The sequence below is a fragment of the Copadichromis virginalis genome, linkage group LG22, assembly GCF_057382275.1.
Source record: "Copadichromis virginalis isolate Kocher_CV1m ecotype Utaka linkage group LG22, C_Virginalis_male_GT1.1, whole genome shotgun sequence".
Lineage (NCBI taxonomy): Eukaryota > Metazoa > Chordata > Actinopteri > Cichliformes > Cichlidae > Copadichromis > Copadichromis virginalis.
The window spans coordinates 35013968-35026808 of NC_140638.1; the positions used below are offsets into that span (position 1 = coordinate 35013968).

At 40.3% G+C, this 12841-nt stretch overlaps 1 protein-coding gene across 1 annotated transcript in view; it reads right to left on the reverse strand.

The window, feature by feature from the left end:
* Positions 1-12622, reverse strand: part of thsd7aa (thrombospondin, type I, domain containing 7Aa) — a 180126-nt gene extending 167504 nt beyond the window's left edge. Inside the window, exon 1 of the mRNA XM_085445625.1 lies at positions 12135-12622. Coding sequence (XP_085301751.1) covers positions 12135-12288 — 154 coding nt within the window. The 5' untranslated portion in view covers positions 12289-12622. The remainder of the gene's footprint in view (positions 1-12134) is intronic.
* Positions 12623-12841: the final 219 nt, after the last annotated feature.

Genomic DNA, 12841 nt, shown 5'->3' on the forward strand with positions numbered 1-12841 from the left:
TCCTTCTGGTGACTGTGAACATACCCTAAATCTAATCAGCGGTCGTGGTCAAATCTTTCTTTAAACAAAGAATGGATGGATTCACTGCAGCAGACATACAGGACCTGCTGAAGCCAAAACTCAGTTCCTGTTTACAAACAGCATTGACAGAAAAAAACACTGAAGTACTGAAACAAACAAATACTTGTAGAGAAATACTAGTTAGATAATTTTTAGCTAATGAAATTGCAATATTGGGTTGGGAAGAGGTAATGGTTTGAATTCAAATACACAAAACTGCCTGTCTCATGGAGCTTCTCTGACACAAAGCACTGAAGGCAAACTTGCACATCCTAGAGATTAGCAATGTGTTCCTGCTCGCAGCTAAACCTGTTACCTCCTGGTAAGCAATGGGAGCATGCCAGCAGATTGGCCTAAGAAGCGTAAAGAGCTTTTCATCACCTGGCATCTTCTAAAGGCCCACCTCTATTAGTATTCACCTTCAGCTGACACTCTGCTGACACAAGATCTAAAAACTTTGCTCGGTCCAAAGTTATTCAAATGATATATAAACACCATATGTAGTCTTAGACATACTGAGATTCATATGATTTGTGGATGATACCAATATCTTTTTTACAAATGACTCTTATGCTCAGTGTCTTGGGGACGTCACTGGGACCCAGGCATACCCACTAAATGAGTTCCTAAGATACAAACACAAGCGGAGACCACCAAGTGACCTCTTGTTATTTTATTTTTTTAGAAACACTAAAAGCCAGAGACACACACTCTTTTGTTCCATTGGCAGATTTTTTTTTTTCACTTATTCCAACCAAAACTATCTTGTATTAAATGAAAAAATGGAAAGTGGAAATGATCAGTCTAAAAACAAGTTCCTATATCTTACTGAAATTTTACTCTGTAGCTGATTTTGTCTTATTTTAAGAGTGATGAGATTATTTTGACAAATAACACAAATATACTTGGTTCAAGATTGCACAGTTTGAGTTTTTGCAGTGTTCAGCTGCCACTAACCAGGTAGAGGTTTTCTCAAGAAGCTGGGACGCCACACTTGGTGACTTTAGGGAGGAAGCATAGCCCGACAAACAAGCATGTGGTAAATCATCTAATGGATTATCCCAATTTGGTAACACACTAGTTTTTTTTTCTTAGCTGTGATAACATACACAGCTGCATGGCATCATTCCTTCCTCCTGAGCTTCATAAACTGCATTGGGTATGTATTACAGATTACTTGCTACTTTTGCATCACTTAATAAATGTCCTGAAACACAGTCAAACAACAACTAGTGAACACAAAGCCGACAACACAAAGCAAGGCTGAAAGCAAGCCCAGAAACATTTACATATACAATAGAAACACATGTAGACACAATTCTGCAAAGAAGAGTTGATAAAATTGCTACACAGTGATGTGAAAGACTCACTGCCAGGTATTGGAGACAGTTGACTGTAGTTGTGCTGAAACAAATCAGTTATTAAGTGTAGAAGGCAATTATAATTTTTAAATAGGGCCAGGCAGGTTTGGGTAGGTGTTTCTCTGTGACAAATGTGCAAAAACCTAATAAATCACTTTTTCACAGCACTGTACGAATGGAGGATGCAACGCTACAAGCCTGACTGCTTTTCACTGAGTTTGCTACATGTTCAAGACCAAACTGTGGCTGCTGGGGTCTTTATACACTCAGTTTGAACAACACTCTGGGTTCGCAGGCAGCTTTGTGTTAGCATATTCTCTGTAGAGATGCTTGTTTGTGTCCTGGTGGCAGTTGCCTGGTTTATTGTTCATATCTCCTCTCATGAAAAGCCGTGGACTACGCCACCATTTTTCTCCTTTAGCACATGAATGAAATCAGCTGATTGTAGCACACTTGAGAAAGCATGTTTATGTGTTTTGTTCCTTTTCAATTCACCCAGCGTGCAGATAACAGAACAACCTTTGTTATACAAGTAACAACAAAACTGTAACTGTATTGTAATTATAGTACTACATTATAGTACTACAAATTTTCTGGGAACAAACTGATCATATTGGGAGAGATGGCATTCATGTTACTGTTAACTCAAGTTTGTCTTGAGTTATTAAACCATTTTTGATCAGTGTAACGTACAGCAGCCTAAGCCTGTTGCACCAGAACTAAGGAAGGCTTCACCTAACACACCCCTGATTATAAGCTTAGTCAGAGACCAAGGAGGACAGAACGCCTTTTACATTGTCACTGAAAAATACAGAATATTTATCTGACTCTGAGTTCACTTCAGATTAAGTTGATATATTGGGTGATTTTTAAGGATGTTCTCACATCTGCAGTTTTTAGTCCGTTTAAATTGAACTCTGGTTCATTTTCCTCCTTGTTGCAGGTACGAACAGGGTAAACACACTGGGGTGTGACCCCGAGACCCTTTGGAGGACATGGTCGAGGTACGGTTCAAAATGAACTCCAGACTGGTTTGTTTATGGTGTGAACATGATCCGACTGTGATCCCACCAACTACCAGGTGTGCGTTACAAGTTTGAGCTACAAATTTCTGCTGTATTCTCAATGCAGCAAGGTACTATAGATGTGCAAAGGTCTGTACAGGCTGGCAACTGGCTGTGAAATGAACATAAATGACCTTCGTCCTGTATTTACTTTAGTTGCTCTCACCCCAGATACATCTGGGCAATGAGCAGACTGAGTGTTTTTGCATTTGTTGAAATGTAAATGTAAAGCCATCTCAGTATTTCAGTCTTGGTCTTGTCCTGACATAAAACAAAAACTTGACAATTAATAATATTTCCTGGAAATCGTCCAGTTCAGATTACAGTCATGGAATACACAGCCTTGGGAAAAACTATTGTAGTACATCTATAAATGCAAAAGTCTTTTAAAAAGTGCTGTAACTAAGCTTGGATGATTCCACTACGTTTTTCTTCAGTCATCTACTCGCACAGAGTGCATTATCATAACTTGAGCTGTATGACTATGGCTACTGTAGCTCCTCTGAAAAAGAAAGCAACAAATCAAAGAGTGACTTTCTGGTATTACTCACAAACACGTCTTAAAGCAGATAACACATTTGCTGGAGGGAAATGTTTCCATATTTAGAAACCCTTTGTCTTTCCTGGAAGAAAAAGGTCTTTAAAGCTGGAACATTTTCCTATTTGTTAAAGAAAGAGGAAAGCAAGAATGCCCTCAGGTTTCTTTTCAGCACTGCACAAAGGCATAAACTACAAAGTTGTGTTGTGTGGTCCTGTTCCTGATTTCCTATTTTCTTGTATGTTTGTCACACTTAAATGATTCACATCAACAAACAAATGTTAATATTAAACAATGATAACATGAGAAAACACAACATGCAGTTTCTAAATGAAAGTGTTTATTATTAAAGGGAAAAACCTAACACTGGAGCCACTCTTCTTTGCAGAATTGCTATAATTTAGACACACTGGAGGGTTTTTGAGCATGAACCACCTTTTCAAGGTGATGCTACAGCATCCCAGATTCAGACTAGGCCACTCCAATCTTCATTCTGTTTTTCTTTGCCATTCAGAGGTAGACTGCTGTGTTTTGGATCATCATCCAGCTTCATAACCCAAGTGTGCTTCAGCTTGCGGTCACGTAGTGATGGACCGACATCCTTCAGATGCTGTGTTTGTTTTATGACAGAAGTAATAGGACTCACGCTTTGCAAAAAGTTCAGCTTTGGTCTACAGAATATTTTCCCAAAAGTCTTGATCAAGATGTTTTTGGAAATCTGAGACAAGCCTTTGTGTTCTTTTTGGTCTGCAGTGGTTTCCTCCTTCTTTAATGGTTATTTTGTGACCTCCTGAGTCTTCGATGTGCTCGTGGAGCTCTGGTGAAGCTTCCTAGGAGTGACCAACCTACCAAAATTACTCCAAGTTTTCTCCATCTGTGTATAATGGCTCTCACTGTGGTTCACTGGAGTCCCAAAGCCTTAGAATGGCTTTGTAACCCTTTCCAATGACTTTGTTTTCAGGTGTTTCTTCAGGTCGTGGCATGAGGTGTTGCTTTTTGAGATCTGCTCCCCTTTGTCAGACAGGTGCTATTTAAGTGATTTCCTGACTTCCTGACAGGCCTTCCAGTAATCAGGCCTGAGTGTGATTAGTGAAACTGAAGTCAGTTTTTCGAAAACTGTGGTTAATCACAGTTAATTCATGATTTAACAGGAGGAGCAATGACTTTTCCACACGACCAGGTAGGTTTGCATTGCATTTCTCCCCTAATGGATTTAAAAACTCTATCTTTGTCAAACATTAAAAAAATGTGATGATCTGAAACATGTGTGACAAATATGCAAAACACTAGGAAACCAGGAAGAGGGCAAACTGTTTTTCAAACTACTGTAAATTATGTCCAATTATTGGATGCATAAGTGACAGGTAGGAGAAAGAGGATGAAGTGCTCCTGGATTGTTCTGTGAGAAACTGTCTGCTTCGCGATGTGACGGTGACGATCAGACAGATGGAGATCAACATCTGAAGGAACAGGACAGTTACACAACCAGTCTGTACTGGGACACAGTGTTGGTGGAGGAGTATATATACCTGAGCATCCACACTGAAATCAGACTGAGCTGGAAGACCAATACAGAGACTGTACATAACAAAGGGATAAATAGGCTATATTTCCTCAGGAAACTGAAATCTTTTTGATCTTTTTAAACAATAATATTAATGATGATGATGCCAGTGCTGGTACCCTGACATTCAAAATATTTTTAGTACGTCTTCCTTAATTATAATTAATTATGTCATCTTTTAACTGCTTCATGAAACTGGCCAGTCTAAATAGCTGAATGAAGCACTTGACCCAGAGAAACACTTGATCTGTAGAAGCAGCTTCAGCTTCAACTCCTGCCTCATTTTTAATGTTTATGCTCTCAAGACTCCTCTCAGCTTGTAGGTTAAAGGTCACCTTGAGAGAGGGTGAGGGCTGAGGTTGGGGGATTGATTTTGTGGGGGTGAAGAAGAACAATAAGCAAGCCATGTGACTCGAGGTGAAGCCTCTTCTCTCTTTTGTGTGCCACATAGAGATGAGCATCTGCAGCAAAGAGCTTAAACAGAGCTGCATGCGAACGATGCCACAACACAGTGTTATTCTCTGTGTGTGACCTTTACAGTATTAAATAACCTTCATTTATTGCTTCTTTCTGAAGCTTACTGAGTCTGGACAAGATGACCTGCCCCATCAAATTCCATCATTCATTGCTCTGATTTGTGCAGCTCTACAGAAACCTTTGTTGTTCCACAGTGGACCAAGCAGCACACAACTGCATCACTTACACTGGCAGTTGTGTTTATGCCTCAAAGGTTGCTTTAAACAGATGAGTAAGTGCAGCGCAGACATATAAAGCACCAGTAACTGGTTTTCAGGACTGCCAGGAGCTGCTGCAGTGTCTGAAAATTTATCAAAATGATTAAACATAGATGCTTTGTACAGACCACTATGTTTGTTTTTGTATTTGTAAGACTTAACTATGTGAAAGGCCGTACTTAAATGTGTTGTTTTAGGTTTCTTATTGTTTTCCAAAGGTAACAGAAAGGTTTAGCAATATGATTATATAATTTCCCCCCAAAATAGAAAATAAACTGTGAATCTCTGAAATTTGTTTAGAAGTTATTTGTGCCATGTAACAACTTCAAAACAGTGTCAGATGTTTTTCTTGTTCAAAACTACAAAAGATGACACTCAGTGGTCATGAATGAAAGTCTTTAGCTGTGTGACTGACTGGAGAGGAAACAGGGAGATAATATTTAAAGAGGAAGACCAGCTGATCCCAAACCTTCTGTCTGTGGATTCTATACTCCAGACACGCCCAGACACAAATCTAGTCATCTGCCAAAAGACACCACACTGTGCCAAATTACACATTGTCACCAAATTCCATACATATGGGTGTAATGTGGAGGCTGATGACTCATCTGTTGGTTTCATGGTCCATTTTTGGTCTGGTTTAAAATGGCCTGCAGGGAATGATTTAACAGATTCTTTATTAATATTTCCATGTTCACTTCTGAACATATTGCTGCAGTCGCCAGAGAACCCATGTCTTTCACGTTAGTACTGTCGCAAATTTCAGCCACCCATCTGCACCATGGACAAAAATAGTGGGCTGCATCTTGAACAACCCCAGGTTTCTCTTCAGCTCTGTAGCCAGGCTGACAAAACGTCAGAGCTCTTTTGAGCCAACCATCCCTTTAACGTTAACTAGTAATGACTTCATGAACTTCTTCACAAATAAAATTTTTATCATTAGAGAAAAAATTACCAGTAATCATCCCACAGATGTAATATTATCTACAGCTACTCTTAGTACCATTGATGTGAAGTTAGACTCTTTTTCTCCAATTGATCTTTCTGAGTTAACTTCAATAATTACTTCCTCCAAACCATCAACGTGTCTTTTAGACCCCATTCCTACAAAACTGCTCAAAGAAGTCCTGCCATTAATTAATGCTTTAATCTTAAATATGATCAACCTATCTCTAATAATCAGCTATGTACCACAGGCCTTCAAGCTGGCTGTAGTTAAACCTTTACTCAAAAAGCATCTCTAGACCCAGCAGTCTTAGCTAATTATAGGCCAATCTCCAACCTTCCTTTCATATCAAACATCCTTGAAAGAGTAGTTGTCAAACAGCTAACAGATCATCTGCAGAGGTTTATTTGAAGAGTTTCAGTCAGGTTTCAGAGCTCATCACAGCACAGAAACAGCTTTAGTGAAGGTTACAAATGATCTTCTTATGGCCTCTGACAGTGGACTCATCTCTGTGCTTGTCCTGCTAGACCTCAGTGCAGCGTTCGATACTGTCGACCATAATATCCTATTAGAGCGATTAGAACATGCTGTAGGCATTACAGGTACTGCACTGCAGTGGTTTGTATCATATCTATCTAATAGACTCCAGTTTGTGCATGTAAATGGAGAGTCCTCTTCACACACTGAGGTTAATTATGGAGTTCCACAGGGTTCAGTGCTAGGACCAATTCTGTTTACATTATACATGCTTCCCTTAGGCAGCATCATTAGAAGACATAGCATACATTTACACTGCTATGCTGATGACACCCAGCTCTATTTGTCCATGAAGCCAGATAACACACACCAATTAGTTAAACTGCAGGAATGTCTTAAAGACATAAAGACCTGGATGGCCGCTAACTTTCTGCTTCTTAATTCAGATCAAACTGAGGTTATTGTACTCAGCCCTGAAAAGCTTAGAAATATGGTCTCTAACCAGATTCTTACTCTGGATGGCATTACCTTGGCCTCCAGTAACGCTGTGAGGAACCTTGGAGTCATTTTTGACCAGGACATGTCCTTCAATGCACATATTAAACAAATATGTAAGACTGCTTTCTTCCATTTGCGCAACATCTCTAAAATTAGAAATATCCTGTCTCAGAGTGACGCTGAAAAACTAGTTCATGCATTTATTACTTCCAGGCTGGACGACTGTAATTCATTATTATCAGGATGTCCTAAAAACTCCCTGAAACGCCTTCAGCTAATCCAAAATGCTGCAGAAAGAGTCCTGACGGGGACTAGAAAGAGAGAGCAGATTTCTCCTGTTTTGGCTTCCCTTCATTGGCTTCCTGTTAAATCCAGAATTGAATTCAAAATCCTGCTCCTCACATACAAGGTCTTAAATAATCAGGCCCCATCTTATCTTAATGACCTTGTAGTACCATATCACCCTATTAGAGCACTTCGCTCTCGCTCTGCAGGCCTACTTGTTGTTCCTAGAGTATTTAAAAGTAGAATGGGAGGCAGAGCCTTCAGTTTTCAGGCCCCTCTTCTGTGGAACCAGCTTCCAGTTTGGATTCAGGAGACAGACACTATCTCTACTTTCAAGATTAGGCTTAAAACTTTCCTTTTTGCTAAAGCATATAGTTAGGGCTGGACCAGGTGACCCTGAATCCTCCCTTAGTTATGCTGCAATAGACGTAGGCTGTCGGGGGATTCCCATGATGCATTGAGTTTTTCCTTTCCAGTCACCTTTCTCACTCACTATGTATTAACAGACCTCTCTGCATTGAATCATACCTGTTATTAACCTCTGTCTCTCTTCCACAGCATGTCTTTTATCCTGTCTTCCTTCTCTCACCCCAACCGGTCGCAGCAGATGGCCCCGCCCCTCCCTGAGCCTGGTTCTGCCGGAGGTTTCTTCCTGTTAAAAGGGAGTTTTTCCTTCCCACTGTTGCCAAAGTGCTTGCTCATAGGGGGTCATATGATTGTTGGGTTTTTCTCTGTATCTATGAAGCGCCTTGAGGCGACTTATGTTGTGATTTGGCGCTATATAAATAAAATTGAATTGAATTGAATTGAATCTCTTCATTTTTCAGTTCAGACTTAAGGCAGGCTGCATGGTTAGGTGAAGTCTGTCAAAAACAAGCTCTTCTAATAAATGTTAGCTTGTAAAAAAAAAAACTCATGCATTAGACGTGTATGTTACTTAATTACTCCCAGGAGAAAGCAATATAAAATTATATAAAATAGTACCCATCCATTGTAAAATAATATCCATGCTGTAGACTGTAACCTCCTCCTCTGGCACACATTGAAATCAGCTGATTGTAGCAGAAGAGGGATCGATTCCTTTCCCTATCACCAAGGTTATTATCGTTAACGAAAACTAGAAGTGAAAAAACATTTTCGTTAACGGAAATAAAAATAAAAACAAGACTTTGCAAAAAACGGAAAACTAACTAAAACTGTAATGAGCGTTCACAAAACTAACTAAAATTAACTGGATTTATAGCGAAAATGTGTTTAGTTTTCAATAGCGTCGGGTGAAAGTGAAGTGTAGTTTCCAGGTTTTTTCTTGCTGTGTCTCATTGTGCCAGCAGGGGGCAGTACGTTAGTCGAGTCGTCTGTGTCGCTGCTCCGTCCCACGCAGAATCACGTCAGCAAAAGTCGGGAGAAATCGCCAGAGTCCAATTTCATATTACTCTGAATATGATTGCGTTTTAGATAAAGCAAGTGTCTTGTAGTGGAAAGAGACAAATTATGCGGAACATTTCTAAAGGGAACCTTTGAAAAGCTCACACAAGAAGGCTAACCTAGCTTAGCTTGAGAAGGTAAGGGAGCACGCCCAAGCCTCATCCCCAGAAACAGAAGCTAACCCGTGTGATGCATCCCGAGACAACTCCACAAAAACCATTAATGCAGTGCTTCCAACAGCGAGCCGATGGCTGCTGGTTGGTCCGTTCGCAGGAACATCACAAGCGAGAGGAAGCGTTGGTGAATATGTTTATTGAGACTGGGATATCTGCGCAACTGTGTGAGTCAATTGCCTTCAAAAAGTTTAACAATTCACCCGGAGCTGCAAGAGGTAATAGTCTCATTGGGGCCAAGATATATATCTTATAGTTGCCTGCTATCAATAGTTGTTCATCTGCCCTCATTTATTTATTTATTCCCATAGGTGGGGATGTGAGTTGTCTGTCTCTGCGTGTTAGCCCTGCGACAGACTGGCGACCTGTCCAGGGTGCAGGGTATGGTAGCTGGAAGAGCAACATACCCAAGGATAAGCAGAAGAGCATGACTGATATGATGAAACTGGGATTTTGTTACACTTCATTGTTGCAAACACGACGAAAACTATAACTGAAACTAAGGGTTTAAAAAAAATAAAAACTAAACTAGCAAACAAAAGGTAAAAACTAATAAAACCTGATACAAAATTGAAAATCTGAAGTCAAAACTAAATAAAAATAAATACTAATGAAAATTGCAAAACTATTAAAACCCTGCCTATAAGTGACCAGGACATTTGTTCATACAGAATTTGACACTCAAAATAACTCTTTTCCTGAGATCTCAGCAGGCGGCTTTATTTATTGTGGGAAAGGATCAGGACTGCCAAGGGTTTTGATACTTCCTAATCTGACAACATGGAATAAATGTAAAAATAATAAAATGATGAAATGAGAATTTATTAATATCATACAAGAACCCGATTAGGCAGTAACACCCCAGCATGCACAAAAACACTGACTGTTTTTTTCTACACTGCTGCCATTGTTCTGTCAGGGTGACATGAGCTGCACCCAAGTGCCAAGCACAGACACACTTAGGCCAAGAAGAGAGACGCCACACAAACATGTCTATACCGTATCTAGGTTAACTTTGTCTGGCCAATCTGCTCTGGTTTCTCTGCCCTTAATCTCATCCGCTGCTTTAACACAGTGGGAGGTACAGCACATAATACAAAAGGATTTCCATTCCTTTGCACATGGTGTGAACAATGAAGCTTGTAAACAACAGCTATGACAGGAATAAATAAATGATCTTTGATGAGAACGTATAGTGAGTGTGACCTATTTGTGTGTTATCTTGTTGTGTTTTTATACTCGAGTAAACCGCTGCCCGAAGATTGAAGGGGAAAGGAAACAAAGTCTCAGTTTGAAGGAAATAATTTTTTAAAGTGCACACAATCACGTCTAGTGTTATCTTGTGAAGTCAGACCTGGTTAAAATTATTTTATATCCTATACTGTGTTAAAAAACGGATAATGTTCACAACAAAATCAGTATTCTAAATTATTATAAATAGAGGCCAGTCTGAGAGCAAAATTACCTAAGCAGGTCAGGAGCAACAAAAGAAGCTTTTCCATTAAAGAGACGACGATTTCGATGCATAAATCCAACTAATCAGAAAGTAAAATGAGGGTAATCGTTAAATGAAAGTTGTCCAAGTGTGAAATAGCATAAAACCAGCTCTAAAAGAAAAACCATTAAGCAATACTGGTGTCTCACTTCTACTAAGGAGGAAACTCACCAAACAAAAGAAAAAGTAAACAAAACAGGTGAAAGCACATGTACCATCAACCTGCTACCATCATTTTCCACATAAAAATGAAAAGAAACTTTACAGCAATAGATGTTACACAGATGCTGGTATAAAGAAAAAAGGAATAATTTATTGTGAATGTTTTTCCTGGTGTCCCGAATACACATCTGGGAATCTTAACCAATTAGGGGACGCAAACATTGCAGAACATTCTTTAAAAGATTTTTTCGGAAATATTTTTATTTCAACCCCACGGATGATTACTACGCTGCACATGCTATTCTTCATAAACAAATGATTGCAGATCATATTTTAGACTTCATCAAAAGCCATAGTTGATCTCATGCAGGCTGAGCTTTACTGCCGGGTTATGTTCATTGATCAGTCACTGGTGGTACAGCGGTTGCAGAATCCCAGTGAAACCAGGACATTGATCCAGAGAAAGAGAAATTAGACAGTAGAGAAAGAGAACATTCATCTCCAGCTGCCCCTAAAGGGCACCTTTGTCTCAATGGGTCAACACAGTTCCACCCCCAATTTCTGCTTTCATCACTCCTCCTCTATCCTCCTCCCCTCTTTCTCCCTTGTGTCCTTCTGGCCATGTGCTGCTCTCACAGAGTGAATGAACCTTGGATGGTGAGAGGCACCACCCTAAACAGCAGCAGTGAGGATCCTTGTATTGTGTTTAGACTGTAAAGCTGCTGTACTCACAAGTCATCAGCAGATACCAAAAACACCTGCATCAATAGTCAATTACTATTTGTGTTTGTGTCGCTTCCTTCGCAGCTAGCTTCCATTTTTCCCCACTCAGAAACATAGCAACATATGCAGCTTTGCTACACACACAATTTCTTATCAATTGCACACATCTCAAAATGTGATAAATGAGTCCAATAGCAGCATAAGGCAATCAAAGTGTTCCAGCTGTCTCTGTCTGGGGGAGTGCTCTGCCAAAAAGACTGGAGCACAATGCACATCTCCACCCCCCAAACGGGGGCAAAACCCCCATTCACTTCAGGGACTGCAGCAAATATGTTATCAAACTCTAGTGTAGCAAGATGGCTCCAGTGCATTAACCACAAAAAGACCATGAGAAAATAAACTTTTGGTTTAAAAAAAATATTAATTTATGAGATATATTGATCCAATCATAAAAAGTGAAAGAAACAAAAAAGAGCATGTTCACCCTTTTCATTTCCCCTTATGTACTGTGTTATGTACACAAACATTTGCATATGAATATTTCAGCGAGAGTGTAAGGTTAGAACATCCATCCAGTCACTCAGTGTCTCAGGGACCAGGACTGAACGAGCAGAGAGGATGGACTGTACCTGTTCGCCAGATGTACATGGGTCGAGTTTCCACTGCAGTTTGTGCATCCAGTTCCCACATGGATAAAAACAGCAGCGCTAACGTCCAGAGAGAGAGGAGTGGGGCTCCTTTCAAGACCTCTTGGATCCTGATACCTCTGCCGGCCGTCCCCATGGCCACCGCACGGCAAATACTGCTGTTCCCAATGCAATCGAGAGGAAAATGTGAGCCTGGCCACAAGGTAGAGAGCGGCACTCAAGTGAATTTTCTGCTTTGTCCACGCCACCGCATCCAAGAAGTAATCCTGAGCAAGCGAGGGTGAGGTTTCCTCACGCTCTCCTCTCCCTCTGGGTTTCTCTTATTCCCCTGGCTACTTAATGAGTGCGAATGAGCTCTTGCAGTAATAAAACAGGGAACAATAGATCCCTAAGCCCAGCCTGCTCCTGCTGCTGTATGCCGGGTAATGTAGCGCCTCCCTTTCTCTCGGCTCTTTCTCTGCCTGTCTCATTCTCTCTTACACACACAAGCAGTTTATGCACACATTTACACACACATCCTGTCCACCCGCCCTGCTCACTCATCTCTCATGCTGTTTTACAAAGACCTGAGAGAAGTTCTAGGTAGCTGAATCAAGAATGTGGAGATGTGTTTGTTGGTGAAATAAACAAGTAAGCAGCAGCAGTTTTCCTATTAAAGCATTATTGTATTTTAACTTTTTATTACAATA